Source organism: Siphateles boraxobius, unplaced genomic scaffold (genome assembly GCF_051911475.1).
Source record: "Siphateles boraxobius isolate OS27281-9 unplaced genomic scaffold, OSU_SipBor_1 41, whole genome shotgun sequence".
NCBI classification, from domain to species: Eukaryota; Metazoa; Chordata; class Actinopteri; order Cypriniformes; family Leuciscidae; genus Siphateles; species Siphateles boraxobius.
Genome location: NW_027509042.1, coordinates 14993552 through 15019384, shown reverse-complemented (window position 1 = coordinate 15019384; position 25833 = coordinate 14993552). Strand labels below are relative to the sequence as shown.

Sequence of the window (25833 nt, the reverse complement as noted above, 5' to 3'; positions counted from 1 at the left end):
CCGGCATTACCCACCAAGCCTCTTAGAAATATTTCGGTTTTTGTGGGTAAAGCGTATTCGGCGGCGGGTCAGGCTGCGTCATGTCTGCATACTATGTCTATTATGCAGGCATACCACGCTGACCTGCTGAGGGACGTGAGTGAGAGTGAGGAGGTCAGTGCTGACGTGGTTCGCGAACTGCGTCAGGCTGCTGATTTATCCCTGCGCGCAACCAGAGAGTCGGCCAAGCTAGTGGGTCGATCTATGGCAGCTCTGGTGGCCGCAGAAAAACATCTGTGGTTAAATCAGACAAATATAAAAGAAAAAGCTTTGCTTTTAGACACTCCTCTCTCCCCCCTGGGTTTATTTGGCGATGCTGTAAATTATGTCATCGATAAATTCCAGGAGAAGGAAAAGCAAACAACAGCTTTTAAGAAATTTCTCCCTTTAAAAATTCATGTCCCTGGGGCTGCTGGGCGGGAGCAGGCCGTCTGCGAGCTCATCATATAGGGCGCTGAAGCAGAGTGGCCCCACGGCGCGCAGGACACTGGGGGTTGTCCCCACCGAGGCGGGAAGGTGTGCACCTCTTTCTACGGTGCCCATTCTTCCTCTGTGCCCTCAGGGGCCCGTTCTGCCAACCCCGCCTTAATGCCGGGGCGCAGACGGTCCCAGCGAGCGATTTCCCGAGGGACGCTTGCTCCCTCTGAAGAGGGTTTCAGAGCGGTTAGACCAGTTGTTCCCTGCCAGTGTGCCGTTACAGGGCGCTGCGTTTGCTGCTCAAGTTACACCAGAGGCCAGTCTCGAGAGACTGGTACCCTTAGTAGAATTTCTGGCAGAGTGGAAAAGCCTTCCAAAAATAGCTCATTGGGTCCTGCAGACAATAGAAAGGGATTATGCTATCCAATTCAGGTGTCGTCCACCAAGATTCAGAGGGGTTCTGCCTACAGTGGTGGGCCCCGAGCAGGCTCTGGTTATGGAACAAGAGGTGAAAGCACTCCTTCAAAAGGAGGCTATAGAACGGGTTCCTCCTCCCAGTGTGGAGTCAGGCTATTACAGCCGATATTTCATCGTTCCAAAATAGGATGGGGGGTTGCGTCCAATTTTAGACCTGCGCCTATTGAATCGCTCGGTAGGGAAGCCAAAATTCAAGATGCTCACTATCAAGCAGATCGTGTCACAAATCAGATCCGAGGACTGGTCTGTCACGATAGATCTAAGGGACGCGTACTTCCACATTTCCATCCTTCCACAACACAGGAAGTTCCTGAGGTTCGCCTTCGGGGGCGAGGTGTACCTGCACAGGGTTCTTCCGTTTGGGCTAGCTTTATCTCCCCGCACTTTCACGAAATGCATGGACGCAGCACTAGTGCCCCTGAGGCTTCAGGGTGTTCGTGTCCTCAATTACATCAACGATTGGTTGATTTTAGCTCAGACAGAGCAGATGGCGGTTCGACATTGAGTCGTTCTCGTTCATATCAGGAAGTTGGGGTTGAGGCTGAACGCAAAGAAAAGTGTATTATCTCCTCAGAAGACCACTTTTCTGGGTGTCGTTTGGGTTTGGGTTTCGATGCAGGAGCGACTCGCTCCGACCCGCATCGTTTCGATTCTCTCAGCTGTGAAACAAGTAAAGCTAGGCCAGCTACTTACTGTAAAACAGTTTTAGAGACTGTCGGGTCTGATGGCAGCAGCGTCCGACGTTATACCTTGCGGCCTGTTGTACATGAGATCGCTACAGTGGTGGTTCAGGACCAAGGGATTCTCCCTGAGTGGAAATCCGCTCCGCACGGTCAAAGTCACGCGGCGCTGCCTTCGTGCTCTGGTCATGTGGAAAGAAACTTGGTTCCTATTCAAAGGCCTGTGTTGGGGGCTCTTTGTCGTCGCGTAATGCTAACGACGGATGCTTCCCTCACAGGGTGAGGGGCGGTCACGAGCGGTCGTCCAGCCCAAGAGCTGTCGCAGGACCATCATCTATCACGGCTTATAAATTGTCTAGAGATGTTGGCGGTGTTCCAGGCTCTGAAACACTTCCTAGCAGACCTGAGAGGTCATCATGTGTTAGTTCAGTCAGACAACACGTCGGTGGTCTCTTATATAAATCATCAGGGGGGCCTGCGGTTTCGCCGGCTTTACAAGTTGGCCCGTCAGATCCTCCTGTGGTCCCAAGGGAGGTTACTATTTCTGAGAGCAATGTATCTTCCTGGGTATTTGAATGTGGTAGCAGACTCCCTGTCGAGACAGGGGCCGAGGCCGGGGGATTGGAGACTCCATCCCGAGGTGGTGGAGCTCCTTTGGTTGAGTTTCGGTCGCGCCGAGGTGGACCTATTCGCTTCCAAGGAGACCATGCATTGTCATCTGTGATTTTCCATCAGCCATCCAGCCCCTCTGGGGTTGGACGCTATGGTGCAGCCGTGGCCGAGGTCACGTCTGTTCGCCTTTCCCCCGATTGCTCTGCTACCTGGAGTTCTGGAGAGGGTTCGCCGGGACGGGGTCAGCCTAGTATTAGTAGCCCCGTTCTGGCCGGCCCGAGTATGGTTTGCGGACCTGATTTCTCTCCCGGTCAGGAGGGATCTACTCTCTCAGGCGGGCAGCATGATATTTCACCCCCGCCCAGTATTGTGGGCTTGGCCTCTGAGGGGGCCCAGCTCATGAACTCTGGTCTCTCAACCGAGGTTGTTGAGACCATTCTTCACTCCAGAACTCCATCCACGAGGAAGCTTTATGCCTTGAAGTGGAAACTCTTCACTTCTTGGTATGGAGAGCACCTGCAGGACCCAGTTAACTGCCCAGTGGGTGCAGTGCTGGAATTCCTGCAGGAGCGCTTCTCCACAGGGCTATCCCCCTCCACACTAAAGGTGTATGTGGCGGCACTGGCTGCTTACCACGTCCCTTTCAGTGGAGTTTCTCTTGGGAGACACCCGCTTATAACTCGTTTCCTTCGTGGCACACTGAGACTGAGGCCAGCAGTTCGTACGAGGGTGCCGGCCTGGGATCGGGCCATCATATTAGAAGGTCTTTCCCTAGCTCCTCTTGAACCTATCGAAGAAGTTCCTGAGAAGTTTCTCACGTTTAAGACTATCTTTCTTCTTGCTATCTCCTCACTAAAGAGAATCGGAGATTTGCAGGCTCTGTCGGTTTCACCCTCTCGCCTGGAATTTTCACCTGGCATGGTTAAGGCTTTTCTGCATCCTAGACCAGGTTACGTTCCCAAGGTCCCTACTTATGTTGTTAGTCCTACAGTTCTGCAGGCCTTTTGTCCTCCTCCATTTCTGTCGTCTGAACAGGAGAAACTTAATTTACTCTGCCCTGTTAGGGAGTTAGACACATATGTCCACAGAACTGCCCTGTGGAGGAAGTCAGAACAACTATTTGTGTGCTTTGGGCCACCCAAGAAGGGGTGTCCCGCGTCTAAACAGAGAATGAGCAAGTGGGTGGTCGAGGCTATCTCACTTGACTATGAGTCGGCTGGTCAGCCTTCACCTTTGGCTGTACGAGCCCACTCTACCAGGAGTATGGCGGCTTCTAAAGCCTTACTGTCAGGAGTTTCCCTCAGTGACGTTTGTGATGCGGCTGGATGGTCTTCACCGCATACTTTCATTAAGTTCTACGACCTAGACTTAAGTTCTACCCCTGGGGCACAGGTGCTCTCGTCCTCTGTGCGCTAGTTCTCACATGGCGGTCACTTGGTCCTATGGCGACGTGGGTATTAGCGTTCCCACAGCGTTTGACGCAGCTCGAGTTCCCTTGAAAGGGAACGTCTCGGTTACGTATGCAACCCTAGTTCCCTGATAGGGAACGAGACGCTGCGTCATTCCACCATACCCCCGGCATTCCTGCTAGCGCTTCTTTCAGGCCTATCAGAAGCTGTTGCGCTTGTGTTTATGGGGTGCTTTATAGTTTCCTGGTCGATGACGTCACCCGCCTATGACGTTCCATCTCTCCATTGGGCTGATTCCATACGTGCTTCATGACGCACAACGCAGGGGTGTTCCCACAGCATTTGGCGCAGCGTCTCGTTCCCTATCAGGGAACTAGGGTTACATACGTAACCGAGATGTTTTCTACAATGGCGTAACTGAAAACTTTTGCTCCTGCGTGTCAGTATAACTCCCAAGATCACTGTGCTGTTGACATCATAAAAAAAATACTGAAAAAAACTGAGCGCACCAGGAAAAAATAAAAAATGCCAATTTAAGAAACTTTAACATCAATAACATTTTATATCTCCAAAGAATCATTTATCCAACTAACATCTTGCCAACTAAGTAAAGTCAACTAATGTAGAAGAATCTAATGGCCTAGCGTGATCTTTGAAGCCATTTGAGTGCTATATCTCTGGTGAAAGTCCATCAATGTGTTTAGTCTGCCTTCATAAAATAGGTTCCCAGGGCAGTCATGAGCCTTCGTCAGTGCTGACTCATCAACTAGCACAGCTGCACCAGCGGAACAAGTAACTCAACACACCAATCTGCCCAAACACATATAACAAAGGAAAAAAGAAACATAAATTGGTCCCTCAACTGACAGCACTGGGTCTTTGTAATTTCAGAAAGATGTGTTCACCCCGCAGCAAACATGCATTTCGTTTCTGATGAGACAACAAGTCCTGTGTTACTACAGAGCTTAGCCATGCTTTCAGCTTCTGCTTGCTGGAGAAGACATTCCATGCAAAACCAATCAAGAGAAAACAGCCTTTATCCAAACTCCATGCTACAGAGCTGCATATATTCCAACAGAAACACTTCAGTAGTTGAAGACCTCTTTTGAATGTGCGTGGCCTTTGAGCCCTCAGATGGCATTGCACAAGATACCATCACAGATACCATCACAAATCACAGATTCTTGATTTTAATGCATTTTACAAAATGTCCCAACTTTTTCTGATTTGGGGTTGTAGAATATTGCAGTATTTATGATAAATTATTTATCCATGCACATTATTTTGTGTTAAATTCATGTGCTTTGGTAATCTTTAATCAAAATAACTTCCCCTCTCACTTGCTGTGACATCTCTTCTTTAATGACGTCTTTTGTAGAACATCCTGTCACTCATTTGACATCACAGCAATAAACAAGATCCAATTAATTCCTGATGGACAAAATCAATTCCAGCCCTACATTTTTTCATGTTCGAGAAACCATTTTACTCAGATGTTACAATAATGAAGAAAAGAATATCGCAAATTCAGTTTCAAACTGACATTAAAGAATGTTTTCGGTTCCAAAGTTACGGAAATATTACTTCCGTATATTCTGTGAATGTTCAAAACGTCAATTTTATAAATGTTTTATGGACATTTTTTGGTTACCCGAACATTGTGTTGGCAAAATTTCTCTTTTTATGTTCTAAGAACGTTTTCTTAACATTCCCAGAGGATGGTTCAAGACATCAGGCTGCAATTGCGAGATAGGTTTGCTAAGGGAAAGCGAAAATTATTAGAATAGTCCTTTTTTTAACTGCATAATAAACCCTCGAAAGCTGGACTTCAGTTCAGGCACCAGTTTAGTGTGTGATTCTGCCCACAGATACAGCATATTAGCTTTCAGGTACAGTCAGCAACCCTCCACTTTGCAATTTCCATCGAGACAGAGATGACAGACTCTGTCAGTGCTTGCTGACCAAAGTCACGTAAGATGAACTAATCATCCCAGACACGATCTGATGCTGCTCAGCCTGACTGCGTTCATAACTATAGTGGGCTGAGGGGATCTGTGTCTGTTGCTCAGAGGCACAGATACACATCAGAATACAGAAGCATGCCAGCTTTAAAGACATTTCTATAATAAGAAAAAAGCTGCACAACCTGCTGTGAAAAACACCCAGTGGTGTAAGGTTGTATTTTTGTAAAACAACAAATGCCCCAGTGTGTAAATATCGATTTGATATGTTGAAAGATAGGCCTGCTCATTTTTTCCTGTCCTCATATTTCTTATATCAACACAGTCCCAAAGCAAAGCCTTGTGAGAATGCTGTAATGTTTGAAACCAGTAGTGAACCAAACTGACTTTGAGTCTATGCCACACTTCAAGCTGTGAGAACATTTTTCCTAACACATACACGTAAATGTTTCAGTGACTAACTACAGCCGATTCATTATTTAAAACTCTTTCAGATAAAAGTGAAATGTGGTTTAGTAGGGACCAACTTTTTGTGTGCAGTTGATGTAGTCACAACCAGCAGGGGGTAACATAAGACAACCCCTAAACCCCTTGTGATAGTGGAGAAGGATTTTTATAACTCCATTACTTTACATCAACCTTTTTCTATCAAGCCTACTGAGTTTTATATTATGTTAGGCACTTACGGTATGGGGAAGATCCACTCAAAAAGATTGAAACAAATAATCCTTATCTGTCAGTTTGACCTAGTGAACTGTACATCTTCTTCATGATTTTATGTCCAGACTTTAAGAGAATAAAGTAACGCTTGGTATTTTAATGTGACATGGTAACAAGAATATTTATGGCAAAAGATTTTTTCAGTCTGCTGCGTTCTTTCCTGATTATTTTTCTTTTTTCCTTTGTATTCCGCTGTAACAGTATGAAAAAGACAACATATACTGCACATTTGTGGTCTGTTCCCGATTTAATATACGAAATAGCCCATGAATAATTCACTGGAATGCACAAAGTATCTCTCGTTTTTCTCCCCAAATCCTCACGTCTCTTTCAAGGTTTGTTTTCACACGGATGCTTTAAAATGTAATTGTCCTTTTCACTTCTAAATTAGCAGTGCTTATTGGAATGTTTCTAAATCCAGTAAATACAATGTTGTCTGTCAAAATGATGGAAACCACTTTGAAATATTATCTATTAATGTTCTAGTTAATGAACATTATTAATCAGGCAATGAGTTACATAATACAGACATAAGCCTTTCCTAGTGATATATAACACGTCCGTAATATTGCTTCGGAAATAATCGGGGGTTATTCACTCTGTGGCAGTAATTTGTTAATGTTTTTACACTTTTAGGCCTAAATGTTCTTTTAATGTTCGATGGTTGAAGGCTTAGTACAATAATGTCATCTCATTGTGCCCAGTTTTTGAAAATGCTTATTATTGAGCAAACCTTTCGCTGATTGTTTACAGTTTAACAGAACTCCCATAATTCAGCAAAGCATCATAGGCATGGGGTCACCAAGGCTGCGTTTATTTGAACAAAAATCCAACAAAAACAGTAATACAACTGAATATTATTAGTTTAAAGTAACTGTTTTTTTATTTTATGTAATTTATTCCTTTGATGGCAAAACTGAATTTTCAGCAGCCATTACTCTTCAGTGTCACATGATCATTTAGAAATAATTCTAATATGCTGATTTGGAGCTCAAGAAACATTTCTTATTATTATCAATGTTGAAAACAGTTGTGCTGCCTTATATTTTTGTGGAAACTGATATACATTTTTTTCAGTATTAGAAACTCAGAAAGAGAGCTGGATCCAAATGCAGTGTGTTTAATAAATCAAGGTAAAGGTACAAAATCAACTCGAAAGAAACCAGAAATCCAATGAACAGAACTGAGGACACAGGACAATACATCCATTCATGGAAGACCAGAAAAAAAGAACACAAGAAACACTGGGGATTAAATACACAAGGGCTAACAATCTAACATGTCAAACTTGGGAACAATCAAGACTAATGAACAGGGGGAACCAATTAACAAAAGGACATCCAAGGACTACAAACATGGCACAAGGAACAGGAAACACTTCAGAATAAGTCCATGGGCAAACAAAGGGAACATAAGTGCGTTCACACCATGCCGTAATTACTGCAATTCTGAGATTTCAACTTGTAAAAAACGTTCACTTCCCCGTAAAGCTCCCAATTACAACTTGTAAGCTCCTACTTGTACCATGTGGCCGCTACAGATTTATTTAGGTTGATAATGTTGCCATAGAAACGCATAATTCCCACTCAGAGGACAAAAACAGTCCTCTCAGAGTAGAACGTCACATGTTGTCATCTCTAAATTATGGTAATTACGACATGGCGTGAAAGCAGCACACGTAACATCTGGCAATATCTATTCAGTAAAATCACTATTTTTTAATTCCCTGATATTTCCAGGTTTTTGGATTTGTTGTATTTTTCTGTGGAACACTAAATCCAATGGGAAGGCCTGCTTTTACTGTATGGAACATTTAAATCATTTCATCACTCACTTACTAACAATTCAGTTGCTATATCATGTACTACAAAATATGTGCTGTTTACCTGCTAAAAGCAGTTTAACATGCTGCCAGTGTTCTTAGTTGGCGATCTAATGTGATACACTTAGATACACACAAGCAAAGAAAAAAAGAACAAGAAAGGAGTGATAAAAATTAGTTTGTTGTGTGTTCACTGAAGTGCTACACAGTGTAGGCCCTAGTGGCTACAGATGAAAGCAGTGTTAGCACTTAATCGTGTCTACACACTTCAATAAATCACATCAAATTCAACAAATGTGTTGCCAACAAGGGGCAAAATAACTTTTCTGATCTTTAGGATCAGAATGAGTAAAAAACTAGGAAGAATTCTAATTAACCTTTTAAGACCTTATTGAGCATCTCGATGATGCAGTGCAATACATTTCCTTTTTCAGATACAGCATATTGGTGCTGACTTGAGATATCAATTTAGACAGGCACCCCCTCCTACCCTTTGCTGACAAATTGATTGTGGCTGATGTGACTAATCAAAGGAAATTTTAAGACCTACACAGTCTAGCCTCTCATTTTGATGCTGATGGGACACTTTAACTCCTTACAGATTCAAATTGTTTGATTATGTTTATATATAAAAAATATATATAATTTAACGTGACATACTTTTGGCGTTTTGATATCTAGGACACACACAGAGTTGTGCATGTTCATGTCACACAAAAAAGATGAATTAATATAGCATTATTTGTCACATTACTGTTAAATATATGGTTTCAAACCAACAATCTGTAAGGTTACTTTAAGGTTCTGGAGGGCTGTACATGGACACAGGACAAGGAAAACTCTAATTGTAAGTAATGCTCACCTCAGCTAAAGGCTAATGAACATTAATAAGATCACCAATTATTAGCCATTCATTGGAGTGGAAAGAAGTTTTGATGACTCAGATAAGGAATTATTTAGAGACTTTAATCGAATTAGACTTTTCTAGTCACTATATGTGCACATCATAAAAGCATTTTTTTAATTATTTTGAACAAATTGCAAATGCTTTGCTACATTAATGTTGATTATGTACAATTGTCTGCTGTTCCCTTTCAGTCGCTCACGTTCGACGTAGTCGATGTGTCGACTGATTGGGATCACGCTTAGGGAGCCTGACATCTTTGAGTACTGTTAAAACGAGCCATTTTGCGTGTGAGATCTGCATCTCACACTCCCCCCCGCGGTGCGTGTATAAATACAGAAGTGGATGCACGCACCAGTTGCCTTTCGCTTCGGAGCAGATCATTTGATGTCTCTGAAGAGTGCTGTTGTTTACAACGAGCGAGTGTGTCTTCTGGAAGACTCTCCCAGTGCTGGTGGTTTCTACAGCGCGAGTGTAGCGGTGACAGCGAGCTTTGAGCTCTCAACTGCTGTTTTCACAGCAACAAATTTCTAAATGTTTGTGTTTGTTGACGGATGGATAGAGGGCGGAAAGGTGAGTGCTTCACTGTTTCAGTTCACTGTTCAGTGTTGCCGCTGTCATTCCCCTGTGTACTCCAGCACTAGTGATGGGTCCTATTTCCTGAAAGAGCAACACGGATGCGTTTGCGTCTTTTTCAAGATATCATTCCACCCGTGCGTTTCTAGATGCGGTCGTTCCCTGCTCCTCTCTGACTGTCACAATTGTTGCATCATGTGTTTGGGCTTACAGCGCGATGAAGCAGCTTTTGTAGACAGTTCATGTTCCCATTGCTGGAATATGACTGTCACAGTGTTTAGATCAAGACTCGGCTTCGTCCGCGAAGCTGGAGTCCCCATTACCATCCCCCATTACCTGTGGGCTCCTCACTCCTCCATCACACCGCAGCCGGTGGAATTTCCTGTTGAACGTGCTGGTCCCTCTTTAATGGACCGATCAGCCGTTTCAATTGGGGTCCCCCCAGAGGATAGGATGTCGATAGCAGCATCGGAGGGTGAGCTGACCCCTGGAGATGGGTTGCGAGGCTATCCCTCCAGTGGAGCGGCCTGTCGCGACACAGGTGCACCTGTGTCCGGCGGCCGCTGCATTTTGGATGGGGGATCCTCGTCTCCCAATTCCGACGGGCAGAGCTTACACAGCCTGTGGGCAAGCCGCCTCCTCTTTGCGTGCCATGGCGCTGCTACAGGTCCATCAGGCCACGGGACTCATGAACATGCACGAGGGTAGCCCAGACTGTGCGCTCACAGGTGAGCACCGCACTGCATCCGATCTCGCCCTCCAGGGCACGAGTGTCATGGCGTACGCAATCGGTCTGGCAATGGCCATCTTAGTGGTTCAGGAGCACCATCGTTTGCTCAGCCTGGTTGATATGGCGGATACGGACAAGGTTTGGTTCCTGGTCTCCCCAATTTCCTAGGTTGGGCTGGTCGGCGACACGGCGGATAACTGCACCCAACAGTTCTCTGCCGCCCAGGCGCAGACGAAGGCCATCTGGCACATCCTGCCCCGGCGGCCCGCTGCTGCCTCCACCCTGCCGCCGGTGGCAGTTCCCCCGCCTGCTCGTCACCGAGGGCATTCCCCTGCCGCCACTCCTGCTGGGCCTCCGCAGCAGCCTCCAGCTAGGCCTCAGCATAGAGCCGGCCGAAGTAGGGATGCCCAGCCCGCTCCATGCGCTGCCAAGCCAGGTGGTAAGCGACAGCAAAAGCATTCCTGAGTGGGCCGCTCAGGGAAGGAGGAGGTTGCTTTTGGAGTTGGTCACCGATCCACTCCCTCCCCCCAGGAGAGGGCCGGGTGGAGTCTTCGCAAAGAAAGAGCAAATTCCCCTGTTCGTGGGTCCCAAAAGGGCAAGTCTGGCAGTGTGAAGGCAGGCTTCTATAAGCCTGTACCTAATGGTACCATAGAGAGGTGGGTCACGACCATCTTGGTCCTGTGTTAATTGAGACGGGCCCTTTTTCGAAAGCTCCCGTTCAATTTGTTACACAGAGATGCATTTCCAAATGCTCCGTCCCCAAGATTGGTCTGCAGCGTTCGACCTGACAGACATTTACTTCAGATCTCTATCCTTCCGCACCATAAGCCATCCTGTGTTTGTGCGTTTGAAAGGTGTGAAGTATCAGTACAAAGTCCTACCCTTCAAGTGCTCATAGACAGTTGGGTCCCTCAGTCCGTAACAGATCCTTTGTTTCTCCGGGCCAACGGTCCCTAGAACGAGTGTCCATCAATATCGGCTGAGGGGCCACGTACAAAGGGCATGCAGTAACGGAGGTCTGGGCGGCCCTCCGACTGCATTGGTATCCATTGCCTTGAGTTGCTTTTGCTTACAGTTCATCCTGTTTTGAGACACCGCTACTCAGCAAATTTGTACTGGTCTGAAAAGACAACATTGCGACTGTTGTGCTACGCTTCCCTCGCATGTCAGAAGCTTCTGAGGTCACTTCATTTCACTTCTGGCCTGCTCAATCGTGCCGCTGACGAGCCTCACGACAGCCTATGGCCCAGGGAGAGTGGAGTCTCCGTCCCCAGGCGGTCAAGCTGTTTGGGACCACTTCGGGGCTGCACAGTTACATCTGTTGTCCCTCCGGACTCGTCCCTCCGCCAGTTGTTTTTTCTCCTGAGTGGAACGCAGAAATGCGCTCCCCAGTGAGCCTTCTTGCAAACAACTGTGGTAAAGTCAGAGAGGAGATGGAGCAGGTCTTGCTAGTTGTCCCTTATTGGCCCAACCAAACCTCTCCTCTCGACAGTCCTTCCTGACTCCTTCCTCTGAGTACATTCTCAGGGATGGGGCATGATGACACCCGCGTTTAGACCTTGGAGAGTTCCAGGTCTGGTTCTAAAAAGAACGGGACGCGAAGGTTCTGGTTCCTACCGCAATAATTTTTATGTGGTTGAGTCCATCACTTCTGCGAGAGGACCCTCACAAAATGAGGCACACTCCTCCTTAGAAGTGGAACCTATTCGTTGAATTGAGTCTTCTCTCCAAGAGGAGATCCCGAAGGTGTTCGATCACTTCAGTGCTTCTTTTCTGCTAATGGGTTGGAGTGAGGGCTGTCTCCTCCACCTCAACTGTTGTTGCCTCTGTATTGATGCACATCATGATGCAGTGGATACAAATCCGTGGGAAGCATCACTTGATCATCAGGTTTCTGAGGGGAGCAAGGAGACTGAATTGGCTTGCGCCCCCTCTTTACCCTCTTGGGACTTATCTCTGGTGCTACTGCACTGCAGAGACCTCCCTTGAGCCCTGCAGACAGTGAGTTAAAAATCCTGTTTTTAGAGAAACAGTTCTTCTGCTTTCTTGTTCTCTATCTAGAGGGTAGGGACTTCCACGCATTTTTGGTTGACGAATCATGCCTGGAATTTGGGTCGGCTAACTCTCATGAAATCTGAAAACCCGGCCTGGATATGTGCCCAAGGTTCCTACCTCTCCTACGGGACCAGGTGGTGAGCCTGCAACCGCTGCCCCGGAGGAGGAGGCCTGGCTTTTCTCTGTCCGCCCGCTCCATTGCGGCTATATGTGCTCAGAATGCAAAGCCTGGACCTCAGACCAGCTCTTGTCTGTTACAGAGACCAGAAGAAGGGAAGGCTGTTTCCAAGCAGAGGTTGGCCCACTACATGTGGTTGCCTTCATCTTGGTGAAGATGCACGTGGTTCTTTAGATCCAAGATCCAAGATGGATGCAAGATGCACGTGTCCACCAGGGTGGTGAGCTCCTCCTAAGTGGGTGTATTGCTCCCTCCTAGGCGTTGACACAGAGTGCCTCGCTGAACAGATGTTAAATAGAGTTGGGGGCTGGGTGACATCTATTACATTCGCTAGAGAACTAGCCTATGTGTTGAACCACTGCTTCCCGTGGGGTCCATATATGTATCATCCACATGTTACTTCCCTACGGGCAGGAAGTGGCTTCCGCAGCGTATTCCTTTCCAAAGAAAGGGAACGCTTTCCCAGTGGTCTTGTGGAACAGCAGTGACTTCCCTGGCCTAAGCCCTATCCCGTCTCCTCCTCAATAATGCGGGGGGATCAGAAGGCTTTTGTCTAGGCACTGGAAGATGGCAGCACTAGTGGCGTTTTAATTGGGATCCCAATCAGTCGACACGTCAACTAAGCCGAACGTGAGCGACTGAAAGGGAACGTCTCGCTAACGTATGTAACCATCGTTCCCTGAAGGAGGGAACGGAGACGTAGTCCCGTCGCCACTATTGCTGGACCACCGCTGACTCCGGGCTCCGCTCAGCTCCTCAGTGAAAAACAACTGGTGCGTGCATCCACTTCCGTATTTATACCCGCACCGCGGAGCGGAGTGAGATCTCGCACACAGAGCCGGCCAAGCCACTAAGCGACCGTTGCAATTGCATAGGGCCCCGTGGCCAGCAGAGGGCCCCCTAGAGTCACTGCTAGCTAGTGAAAAAAAAAAAAAATTCACAAACAAAAGTAACATAAAATAAATAAATAAAAAGAAATGGGCCTACAGGCGCTCTTTATCAGGCATCATGATAAGCACAGAGTTGTTATTTATTAATTAGTTCTTTATTATGGCAAATCAGCTGGGAGCTCCCCGCGAGGGCGCGAGCGAGTCTTGACCCTGACTGACCTATGATGTCACTCGTTGTCACTTGGTCAGTCAGTTAGCGACTTGTCGACGATGTCTGACAAGAAACGCAAATATCTTTCTGGCCATGAAAAACGGCAAAAAAAGAGGCTGGAAGAAGAGAAGAAACAAGAAGATAAAGGTAGGTAAGCATGTAGGCTTAATTTTCACATATTTGTATGGATAATCTGCACTAAAAGTCTTATATTAACATTAGCCTAAATCGTGCTTGTATTAATTTTCGTTATGATATATTTGTTTACATGCTAATAATATGCTGCATAAAATTGGTTTAGTATCAAACCTATACCATTTGATGTGGTGTTAAAGCATTTAACAGAACAATATAAACCCAGTTTGGCTTCTACACTAAAGGGCAAACATTAATTTACTCCTTATGTCCCCTTTCCAGGAGCACTATTAAAGTATATGCTGCCAGTGCCAGTAAGCAAAGCTCCAGCTGTTGGTGAGTATAAAGGGGCTGTAAAATGATTTAAAAAATTAAGTCTAACTTTATGTATAATTATTTTCTTTATTTCATTGCAGCTCAATCAACCACTTCTATTCCTGGTTCACAACAAAGTCATATCACCCAAGAAGCTGACAATGCTGGTAAGTTCTGTGTTTTAGTTTGTTTAACCTATAGAGATAGATACATTCCCCACTTGTTGTAGTGTCCTGTCCTTTGCTAATAAATGAAATCTGTCATAAAGGTGAGTGTGTAGTAGCTGTTTCTATTGAAATGTTACCTTATTCTTGTTATTGTTACTATTGATCTTCTTTGTGGTGTTTCAGATGTTATTGTTAATTTATTTTATTTGAAAATTCAAACATTTTAAATGTTCTATTTATTATTTTATATAATATTTTATTTAAATGTTATTCTATTTGTTCTATTTAATTTAAATTATATATGCTGTATTTTGTGTGCCTCTTAAACTCTGGTGTCAATTAAAAAATTATATTTGGTCAATGAAAATCACTTTATCAGTCTTTTTATTCAGCAAGTTCATCAGTGTTTGTTCGGTCTTGCACTGCCATTCAGCTCAGTGGTATCATAATTTTCCTGTTAGACATCAAACACAGTAGATATAATATAGCTGTATAGTATGGTGTAGTTATATGGTAGTCATTGCTTTTCTTTAGGCCTTAGATAAAACGGTCAAAGGGGCCTCCAATCAAATTTTACTTAGGGCCCCCAAAGGTCTAGGACCGGCTCTGCTCGCACACCAATGTGCATTGGCTCGTTTTAACAGTACTCGAAGATGACAGGCTCCCTAAGCATGATCCCAATCAGTCGACACGTCGACTACGTCTCCGTACCCTCCTTCAGGGAACGAGGGTTACATACGTAACGAATAGGGGTGTCACGATTTCGACCGAAATTAAGTCACAATCTCGAACTTCAAATAAAAAAATGGAATCGACGATGCTGCGACGCCCCCATGTCACGCCCATGATGGGAAGTTCGGATCATTTTACTGACTCTCTTGTTCGATCTCATTCATCAAAATGAACTAGGCCTAATCTTTTTTCTAGTCATTTCGTTCATTTCAGGGGCTTTAAATGTTATACTTTTAACAGGCAAATTCCCCGAACAGATCCACTTACACAATCTTGATCATATTCTGAATTAAGAAATCATTATAATGCAGTCAAAAATAATTTACAGGGAACATAAATAATTACTTTACCTTCCGAGTCTTTTGTTCATTTGTCGCGTGACAGAGGCAATGAACGGATCGTTTATGAACGACTCATCATGCCGCGAACAAGAAAAAAACACGTGTTGAAAGGCTGTGAGTCCTCTAACTTGGCTTAGAGCTTAGATTCTCTGCCCAAGCTTGACCCAACCCGGACCGATATTTCCTGTCACTAACCTCGGGCCGGGCCCTTGATCTAGAGACGTGCACTCCCAACGCAATAGAGTGCTTGGCGGGACTAGATTTGATGGCCAAGTGCGAGCGGTAATGCACTCACTCTGTGTGTGCTGGAGAATAAAACGATTCGCGGGACTCCCGCAAACTAGAAATATCTATGAATAAAACATATAAAAACTAATATATTTTTATTTATCTGTTGCAGAAAAGCAACAAGAACAACTAAAACAAAATAGAAACGATTTACAGGCCAGAGTTTCTAAACATGTTTGCAGCGTTGAGCGATGTAGCCAATCACCGACATATGTCTTGATTTTTTTAACGCAATGGCCAATCAGAAGCATTTAAGATAGACTCCCCTCACCGCTCAAAACTGACTTTTTGTTCAGTGCTGGATTTTGTATCCTGTCAAATCCTCTAATTATAACAAACAATGTGTATATATTATGAAAGATTCATTGTGCAGTCAGCTTCATTGATAATAACAGAGATGTGTGAGATCGTGATGAACTGATGTCAGCTTTTTAGGAGCAACAGCAACCTGTGCTTAAAAAAAAAAAAAAAGTAAAAATCGAGAATCGAACCGTGACCTTAGAATCGAAAATGTAATCGAATCGAGGATTTGGAGAATCGTGACACCCCTAGTAACGAGATGTTTCCTGTTATCAATTTTTTGTCATGTTGATCAAAATATATTATACAGGTTCCCTGTTGAATAGTCTTACCCCTCAAAACATTAGTTCCTTGCATAAGTTCCCCTTCAGGGACTACCGCTGCGTGTAATCGCAGTGGGAACGCCCCCCAGCGTAACGCGTCTGAAGCATGAATGAAATCAGTCAAAGGAGAAAATGGAGCGTCACAGCAAGTGAAGTCATTGACCAGGAAGCTACAAATATCCCCTGAATGCACAAGCCGCCAGCTTCTGTCACTTCAGCAGCGCTCTGTGTGTGTGAACTGAAATCTCGATTGTGTTTGTCTGTTCTGTCAGGAGTTTATCACTATATATATATATATATATATATATATATATATATATATATATATATAAAAACCAAAGAATATGAGCGAGCAGTATAAGAAGTGTGTTTCCCCCTGTACACAATACATCACGGGTGGAGATTCACACCAGCTATGTATCGCTTGTTTGGGAGTTCAGCATGCCCAGTCGGCTCTCGAGGGAGTCGATTGTGAGCATTGCGAGCGCTTTCCTCTGAGAACTCTGCGCTCGCGGCGATCGCTCTTCGAGGAGAGCGTTATGCTGCGAGCACCCAGAGGCTCGGGTCCCGCTTCTGTTGAGGCAGAGCGGTGGCGCTTGTCTTGGGGCTCGCAGATGGATCTCACCGGCGACGTTGAGACGGGCCCCGCCCTACCTCAGCTTTCTCTGGCGGGATCCAGTGCCTCTCACCCGGCTCTGGAAGCACACGCTGCGGCGGTTACTTCTACCCGGGTGGAGGCACATGATGATGTTGATTTAAGATTGTCCAGTTCTGAGGAGCTGGATGTCGAAAGCTTTTCATCTGAGGAAACTAGTTTGCCACATTATACTGCAAATGATGAAGGTTTGATGGATGTGTTATCTCGGGCTGTTGAAAAGCTTAGTATCGATTGGCCAGCTGATAGACAGCAGTCTAGAAATAAAAGTAAACTAGACGATAGATTTCTGTCTGAATCAACTCAACCTTCTCGCCGGTGCCTACCGTTCTTCCCAGACCTTCATGCTGAGGTTTCAAAGACCTGGGTTAGACCGGTTTCTAGCAGGATTTACACAAATCAGTCTAATGCTTATGGTAACATTTCTGGTGCTAAATCTGCTGGTTATGTGACGATGCCGAAGGCAGTGGAGACGCTCGCGAGCTATCTCTCGCCTGCTTCATCGTCTTCACTTAAAGCACCGGCTCTTCCATCGAGACCACTAAAAAATACCTCTGTGCTGGTGGGGAAGACTTACTCGGCGGCTGGGCAGGCGGCTGCTTGTCTACATACGATGGCTATTATGCAGGCTTATCAGGCCGACCTGCTAAAAGATGCGTGTGAGGGGGGGGAAATTTCCGCTGATATGATTAGCGAACTCAGGCAGACTGCCGATCTCACTCTTCGTGCTACCAGAGAGACCGCAAAATCTTTCGGTCGGTCTATGGCAGCCATGGTGGCCACAGAAAGGCACTTATGGTTGAGTCAGACCTCCATGAAAGAAAAAGACAAGACTCTCCTTTTAAATGCTCCCGTTTCGCCTGCGGGCCTCTTCGGTGACGCTCTTCTTTCTGTCACGGAGAGGTTCCAGGAAGAGAAAAAACAGGCAGCTGCTTTTCATAAATTCATTCCTCCTAAAGTGCGTGTCACTGGGGCTGTTGAACGTGGACAGTCCCAGCCGTCGAGCTTCGTCCTCCAAAAGAGCACAGCAGAAGCGGAGTGTCGCATCTCGTGCCCCCCCGCAGAGAGACTGGAGGGACGAGGCGGGGCGCTCTCCGGCGCGGCCTTCCCGGGGCAGGACTGATCTGAGGACAGTCATTGTCGCTAGGAAGGCCGCGTCGAAAAAATGAGGGTGGTCCCCATCGGGAAAGACTTGAGTTCACTGCACAAAAACACGGTGCCCTGTCTTTCTCGATGCCCTCAGGGGTCTGTTCTACTAACCCTGCCTATACAGGGCGTAGAGAGACTCGGCGACCGGTTTCCCGAGGGACGCTCGCCCCCTCTGAGGAGGGTTGTGGAGTGCTCAGACCAGCTGTTTCCTGCCAGGATGTTACAGGGCGCTGCGTCTGTCACTCGGGATGTTCATCCAGAGGCCAGCCTCGAGAGGCTGGTTCCCTTAGTAGAGTTCCTGGCGGAATGGGAAATGCTTCCCAATGTTTCTCAGTGGGTCCTGAATATCATAAAGAACGGGTACGCTATTCAGTTCAGAACGCGTCCACCTCGGTTCAGAGGGGTTCTGCCTACTGTGGTGGGCCCCGAGCAGGCTCTGGTATTAGAACAGGAGGTAAAAACGGATTCCTCCACCCAGCAGGGAGTTAGGATATTACAGCCGGTACTTCATCGTTCCGAAAAAAGATGGAGGGCTGCGTCCCATTCTAGATCTGCGTCTCTTAAATCGCACTGTTGGGAAGCTCAAATTCAAAATGCTAACTCTCAAGCAGATCGTGTCTCCCAGATCGAAGCGTACCAATATCGGGTTCTTCCGTTTGGCCTAGCACTGTCACCCCGCACGTTCACGAAGTGTATGGATGCAGCTATAGCTCCGCTCAGGCTGCAGGGCATCCGTATTCTGAACTATATAGACGATTGGTTAATTCTAGCTCAGTCGGAACAGCAGGCGGTTTGGCATCGAGATGCTATTCTTGCTCACATCAAAAGATTGGGGTTGAGGCTCAACGCCAAGAAGAGTGTTCTTTCTCCATTACAGAGAACCACCTTTCTCGGTGTAGTATGGGATTCGACGACGATGCAGGCACGATTGTCACCTGCTCGTGTTGCTTCGATTCTCGCCACAGTATATCAGGTCAAGCTAGGCCACTCCTCCACCGTAAAACAGTTCCAGAGACTGTTAGGTCTCAAGGCGGCTGCGTCCAACGTGATACCCTTTGGCCTCCTGCACATGAGACCATTACAGTGGTGGCTCACAACCAAGGGTTTTTCCCCGAGGGGAGATCCTTTTCGCATGATCATGAGTGCGCGACGGTGTCATCGCACCCTGGTTATGTGGAAAGATCCTTGCTTTCTGTCCCAAGGACCTGTGTTGGGAGCTCCTTGTCGTCGCGTTTTGCTAACGACAGATGCCTCTCTCACGGGTTGGGGAGCGATCATGAGTGGTCGCCCAGCTCGGGGTCTGTGGAAGGACCATCACCGTCTATGGCACATAAATTGTCTAGAGATGTTGGCAGTATTTCAGGCTCTGAAACACTTCCTCCCAGACCTAAGGGGCCACCATGTCCTTGTCCGAACAGACAACACGTCGGTGGTCTCTTATATCAACCATCAGGGGGGTCTGCGTTCTCGCCCGCTGTACAAACTGGCACGTCAGCTCCTTCTATGGTCCCAGGGGAAAATTCTTTCTCTGAGAGCTATTTATCTCCCGGGGTATTTAAATCAGGGGGCAGACATCCTGTCGAGGCAGGGGCCGAGGCCCGGGGAATGGAGTCTTCACCCCGAGGTGGTGGAGCTCCTATGGGAGCATTTTGGTCGTGCCGAGGTAGACCTATTTGCTTCCCGAGAGACATCTCACTGTCCACTTTGGTTCTCTCTCAGCCAACCAGCCCCCCTGGGGTTGGACGCGATGGTACATCCATGGCCGAGGTCACGCTTGTACGCTTTTCCCCCGATCGCTCTGCTCCCGGGAGTTCTGGAGAGGGTTCGCCGGGACGGGCTCAGTCTTCTGTTAATAGCCCCGTTCTGGCCGGCCCGAGTATGGTTTGCGGACCTAGTGTCTCTCCTCGACGGCTCTCCCCTAGAGATACCGATCAGGAGAGATCTACTCTCTCAGGCGAGTGGGTCGATCCTTCACCCCCGCCCAGAACTATGGAGGCTGTGGGCTTGGCCTCTGAGGGGGCCCAGCTCGTAGACTCTGGTCTCTCGACTGAGGTCGTTGAGACATCCTCCAATCCAGAGCTCCCGCCACGAGGAAGTTATATGCCGCGAGGTGGAAACTTTTCACCTCTTGGTGCAGAAAGCGCCAGCAGGACCCAGTTAACTGCCCAGTTGGTACAGTGCTGGATTTCCTGCAGGACCGTCTCTCCACAGGGTTATCCCACTCCACACTGAAGGTGTACGTGGCGGCCTTAGCTGCTTACCACGCCCCTTCAAGCGGAGGTTCTCTCGGGAGACACCTACTTGTATCTCGCTTCCTTCGTGGCGCCCTGAGGCTGAGGCCTGCAATTCGCACGAGGGTACCATCTTGGGATCTGGCCATTGTCTTAGAGGGTCTCTCCCTAGCTCCCTTCGAGCCCATCGAGGAAGTTTCGGAAAAGTTCCTTACACTTAAGACTATCCTTCTTCTCGCTATCTCGTCTCTAAAAAGAATTGGAGATATTCAAGCACTCTCGGTGGCTCCCTCGTGCCTGGAATTTGCTCCTGGTTCGGTTAAGGCTTTTCTCTGTCCTAGACCAGGGTATGTTCCTAAGGTGCCAACCACTTCCGTTAGACCTATAGTACTGCAGGCCTTCTGTCCTCCGCCTTTTTTGACGTCAGACCAGGAGAAATTGAATTTGCTGTGTCCCGTTAGGGCTTTAGATGCTTATGCCCACAGAGCTGCCCTGTGAGGATATCGGAACAGTTGTTCGTCTGTTTTGGGTCACCTAAGAAGGGGTGTCCTGCATCTAAGCAAAGGATGAGCAAGTGGGTGGTCGAGGCCATCTCACTCGCTTACGTTTCGGCCGGTCAGCCTTCACCTTTGGCTGTAAGGGCCCATTCTACCAGGAGTATGGCTGCCTCTACAGCTCTTCTTTCAGGGGCTTCTCTTCAGGACGTTTGTGATGCGGCAGGCTGGTCCTCACCGCACACTTTCGTCAGGTTGTATTCCCTCGATTTTAGCTCCACTCCTGGGGCTCAGGTTCTCTCTTCGGCTTGTGTCTCCTAGTCACACACGACGGGGACCTGTTTGTATGGTGATGTGGGTATTGCGTTCCCACTGCGATTACACACAGCGGTAGTCCCTGAAGGGGAACGTCCCGGGTTACGTATGTAACCCTAGTTCCCCGAGGGACGGACGCTGCGTGTCCTGCCATACTCCCGGCATCCCCTTGGGTCGCTTGCTTCAGTAACATTAGAAGCTGGCGGCTTGTGTATTCAGGGGATATTTGTAGCTTCCTGGTCAATGACGTCACTTGCTGTGACGCTCCATTTTCTCCTTTGACTGATTTCATTCATGCTTCAGACGCGTTACGCTGGGGGGCGTTCCCACTGCGATTACACGCAGCGTCCGTCCCTTCGGGGAACTAGGGTTACATACGTAACCCGGGATGTTTTCATGTCATGTTTAGTTTTCCCAAGTCTTTTGTTTATTTTGCTTTTGGTTCATGGATTGTTTGGTTCATGGAACCATGGATGGTTCATTGTTTAATAAAACTGCACTTGGGTTCACACTACAACTTGCCTCAGGGGAAATTGGTTACAGAAATGTAAAGGGCTAGATGAACCAATGATCAACCCGTTCTCTAAAATAGCTCAGAGATGCATGAACCTTCATATGGAAAGCATAGACAGAGCACAACATAGTGTTACAAATTCTGACAATGGAGGAACAAGGAAACAAATGAGGTCAACAGCCACTAAGAAGAAGAGGAGTAAGAATGTGTGGCGGAATGGTATGGAAGCAAAATAGTGGAAGAGGTAGAAGAGGCCAAGATTGTAGCATGTTTCTGATGGAACAAGGGCCACTATTGTGGACCATGTTCTCAGTCATGATCTTATGGCCGAAGCGGGTCGAAAGGTACAGCCGAATCTTGGGAGCACAACTGTGTCCTCAATAATTCAAACGTCTGTAGACAAAACAGGTATGCAATGCTCACTAGACAATGTTCACAATACTGTAATACTTACTTCAATGCTATATTTAGTCCTCTTGCATTTTACATTATACAGTAAATATACTTTATAGAGACATCATGTAACACACATATATATATTTCACTGGTTCACACTTACATATAGGGAGTAGAGGGAGTAAGTTTAATGCATGTTTGGTGTGCTGTCCGGGGGGAGGGCTTCGAGCTTGGAATTCGGCCCGAACCCAGAGTACTTCCCCCCGTATGTAATGGTTAGGACATGAAGTGTGGAGAAGGGGTGGTGGAGGGACGCTGCCAAACTGTCAATGAATTGAGGTGAGACTGTTGAGTATATATATACCTCTTATCGTTGATTGCTGTTAATTATCTGCGCGTGCTCCTCCCGAACTTTGTTAATAAAACATCATATATTATATACATACATTCACACACATACTGTATTGCGTGTGTTACATATTTTCTCTATACAGTATATGTAATGAATAAAGTGGACAACTGAAATATAGCATTATTTGTTGCATAATTTGTTGACATACCAACAGTAAAAATCTAACTGAATCCTGTCCATGCAGTCTCTTGCAATCAGTATCTCACATTTTTGATAATTGTCATCAAAATCGTAGCCATAGTTTACATCTGAAAATACTGACAAGAGTACACTGTTATATTGACAACATGACTAAGCATTTTGACTATCTTGTTTGTGAAAAATGACACAAGGACTTGTCAATCTGATGCAAATATGTTTTACTTTTGTTTTACTCTTACTTTTGAGAGATGAACTAAGGATTTTGAGTAAATTACAGGCTTTTGCAGGTAATCCATTGTGTGGTGCTGTTTGTATGAACTGTTTTGAGAAATGCACTTAATGGTTTGCAAATCTTAAGTATGATTCAAGAAATGTACCAAAGCGACTTGAGAAAAACTAATATATGTTTAGATAAAACATAAAATGTATTAAGCACTTAATCAAACATGAAATACGGCTTTAGGTTTTCAAATCTCTTGAAACATTATCTCAAAATATATTTTACAACACACTGAGCATTGAGAAAGAAGCAACAAAAATATGACTGTATCTTTATATAAAGGGCTGTTTTTCTTTTGGAGGAAGTAATGTAATAAATCTTGACCTGAGTGGCCGATGGTTTAAGTGTAATATGCTCCAATAGCCAGTGAATTATGGTCACAGTTATGGATTTTTCTTGTGAAAAAGGCATATTTGCAAAACAAGCTGTATGAATCCTGTTTCTGTATAATATGACATTATCTAAGATCGATTAGTTATGATCTAATCTCTTTTGCTTACTGTGCAGAGATTTTGCTAGACAGGAGCAGTTACATTCATAGTAATGAATGGTGGCCATTTGACCCACTTTTACATATCTCCAGATAGACGATTGAAATTCTAAACACCCAGGCTGTGTCTTAAAATCGAATGACCTGCCTTGCTAGATGGTAAGAACACATTAGTTTGTACATTTAGTGTTTATTGTGATAACAAAGAATGTTCACTTTGCAGTGCTCACAGATGCTATCCAGACTTGTTTATCTGCATTAGTGCTATATGGCATCAGGAAAATATAGCCAAAACTGTCATCCCAAATTTTTTGTCTGCTCCTTCAACCGCCAGGCAGCATCCATGTATTTAGTGATTTCAGAGTTCTGCCGTGGAAAGTTTAATCTTCTGTCACTGCGATCTGAGACAAGCTGAAGTGTTGCACAAAAGAGCTGATTAGTAGGACGATTATGAAAGATGTTTTACATTTTATTCTGTACAGCTAATGGTTAAAGTCCATACATACTGTAATCTTGGATACTATAATATGCAAATTGGTAGTAAATCCACTATGGGGTTTGCAAATGTAAAATAAAGTAAATTACAAAACCCCAAAAAACAAACAGGTTATACTTTAGATTAGGGTCCAATTCTCACTATTGACTAACTATTAACTACAACTTTTGCCTCAAACTCCTAATTACTTCTTATTATTAATAGTTAGTAAGGTAGTTAGTCAGTTTAGGTATTGGGTGGGATTAAGGGATGTAGAATAAGGCATTCATATGGGCTTTCTAAGTACTATTAAACAGTCAATATACTAGTAATATGCATGCTAATAAGCAGCTAGTTTAAGTAGTGAGAATTAGACCCTGAACTAAAGTGTTACCAAGGTTTTGTAGCAGTTAGATTTAGAAGCAAAAGCTGCCAGATTTTAGCAGATTTATTAAAATAAGCATTTCAATTTTTTTATGTATAGCTTAATAAATAAATAAATAGGTAACACTTTACAATCAAGTCCCATTTGTTAAATATTAACTAACAACGAGCAATACATTTGTTACAGTAGTTATTAATCTTTGTTAACGTTAGTTAATAAAAATACCGGCACAACTGTTCAGTGTTAGTTCATGTTAGTTTAGATCTATTAAATAATATTAACACATTGATTCATGTTAACAAATGTAAACTAATCTTAGCAACTGGGGCCATATTTAAAGTGTTACCAATAAATACATCTAAATTGTATCCTAAATGTTAATATAAAATCTAAATATCTTGAAGCTAAACAATTATAGAACATTAATGACTCTTTTTAGATAGATAGATAGATAGATAGATAGATAGGAACTTACTAGAGGAGTGGATATCCATCCTATCTCTTGTGCTTCAGTCTGAGGGTGAGAGTACTTCTTTGCTGGCTCCAGACGGGCCCCGTGTACGGCCTGGAGGAAAGCAGCTGTACAAAAAGATTTTGTCGATACACTTTACATGCTAAGTTTAGAATTTAAGTTTCACGAGTTCCTTTGCCCATATAATCTTTAAGCTAATAAGGTTAAGCGTATTTGGCTTGCTGTAAGCAGTGGAGGGGCTCGAGGAAGCGGCTTCAACTCGAGCTTAGATATACCCCCCAGTGGGACTACTAATGCTTGGATGATGAGTATGGTAGCAAAATGCCTAAATTATATTGGTGTTGGGGAGGAGGTGGAGGTGGAGGGATGCCAAAACAGCTGATGCCAGGTGAGCTGCTGCTTATATGCTGTTAATTGAACGATTAGATGGGTTCACTCCTCCCGAAATTACGTTGTGAACTTCACTTATGTCACTCCTATGTAAATGTATGGTTATATTTTGTGGCTCTAACATAACTGTAGTTTTGGCGGCAACTAGGCTACATTCAATTCTGCTAACTTACGTCAAATGTAGTTGAAATACTTACGGTCTTCCTCTTCCCTTCTGTAGGTGATGTTGGACATGGGTTTGTCAGTCAAAACGTGCACTGCAAAAACAAAGAGGCTCTTTTAAATATTTAGTCAAAGTTAACAGCGAGACGTTTGAAGCTCTGCACTCACGTTTCTTGGAGGGGTTTATGTTAAACTCCGTGTAAAGCTTCTGGGTTCTCAGCTCCTTCATTATTGTCTCGACATGAATAGCATTCTGGTGAACTATGTCCACGGGCTCTTTTTCTTTAGGTTTTGCCATATTGACTAAAGTGTTATAAATTATTTTTCAGTTGATGTGTACTGTGATCACCGAATCACTTCCAGCAGCTTACCTCTTCTCTAAGAATTGTGTTGCTTGGCAACCGTAAATAAGCGCTAAAATGCTATAATATGTTTTCTCCACACGAGAGCGCACAAACCCCAGCAATTGGCTTGCAAAAGAAGTTTATCACATGAATTGTATTTTCTGTCCTAATGTATTTCAATGGTAGCCTTTGTAAGGCCGTTATTATATTACTCCAACAGGGACCATTAGCTTCTTGCGATTGACA

At 45.2% G+C, this 25833-nt stretch overlaps 1 protein-coding gene across 3 annotated transcripts in view; it reads right to left on the bottom strand.

The window, feature by feature from the left end:
* cfap144 (cilia and flagella associated protein 144) overlaps nucleotides 1–25616 on the bottom strand; it is a 31937-nt gene extending 6321 nt beyond the window's left edge. The window contains exons 1-4 of one of the 3 annotated variants that reach the window (XM_077199954.1): nucleotides 25412–25616; nucleotides 25279–25338; nucleotides 24695–24798; nucleotides 21893–22033 (exon numbers count right to left, since the gene is read on the bottom strand). In XM_077199954.1, coding sequence (XP_077056069.1) covers nucleotides 21962–22033; nucleotides 24695–24798; nucleotides 25279–25338; nucleotides 25412–25541 — 366 coding nt within the window. In that variant the 5' untranslated portion in view covers nucleotides 25542–25616 and the 3' untranslated portion in view covers nucleotides 21893–21961. Of the gene's footprint in view, nucleotides 1–21892; nucleotides 22034–23130; nucleotides 23771–24694; nucleotides 24799–25278; nucleotides 25339–25411 lie in introns of those variants that run through there. The other 2 variants (XM_077199952.1, XM_077199953.1) reach the window with 2 other exon arrangements.
* Nucleotides 25617–25833: the final 217 nt, after the last annotated feature.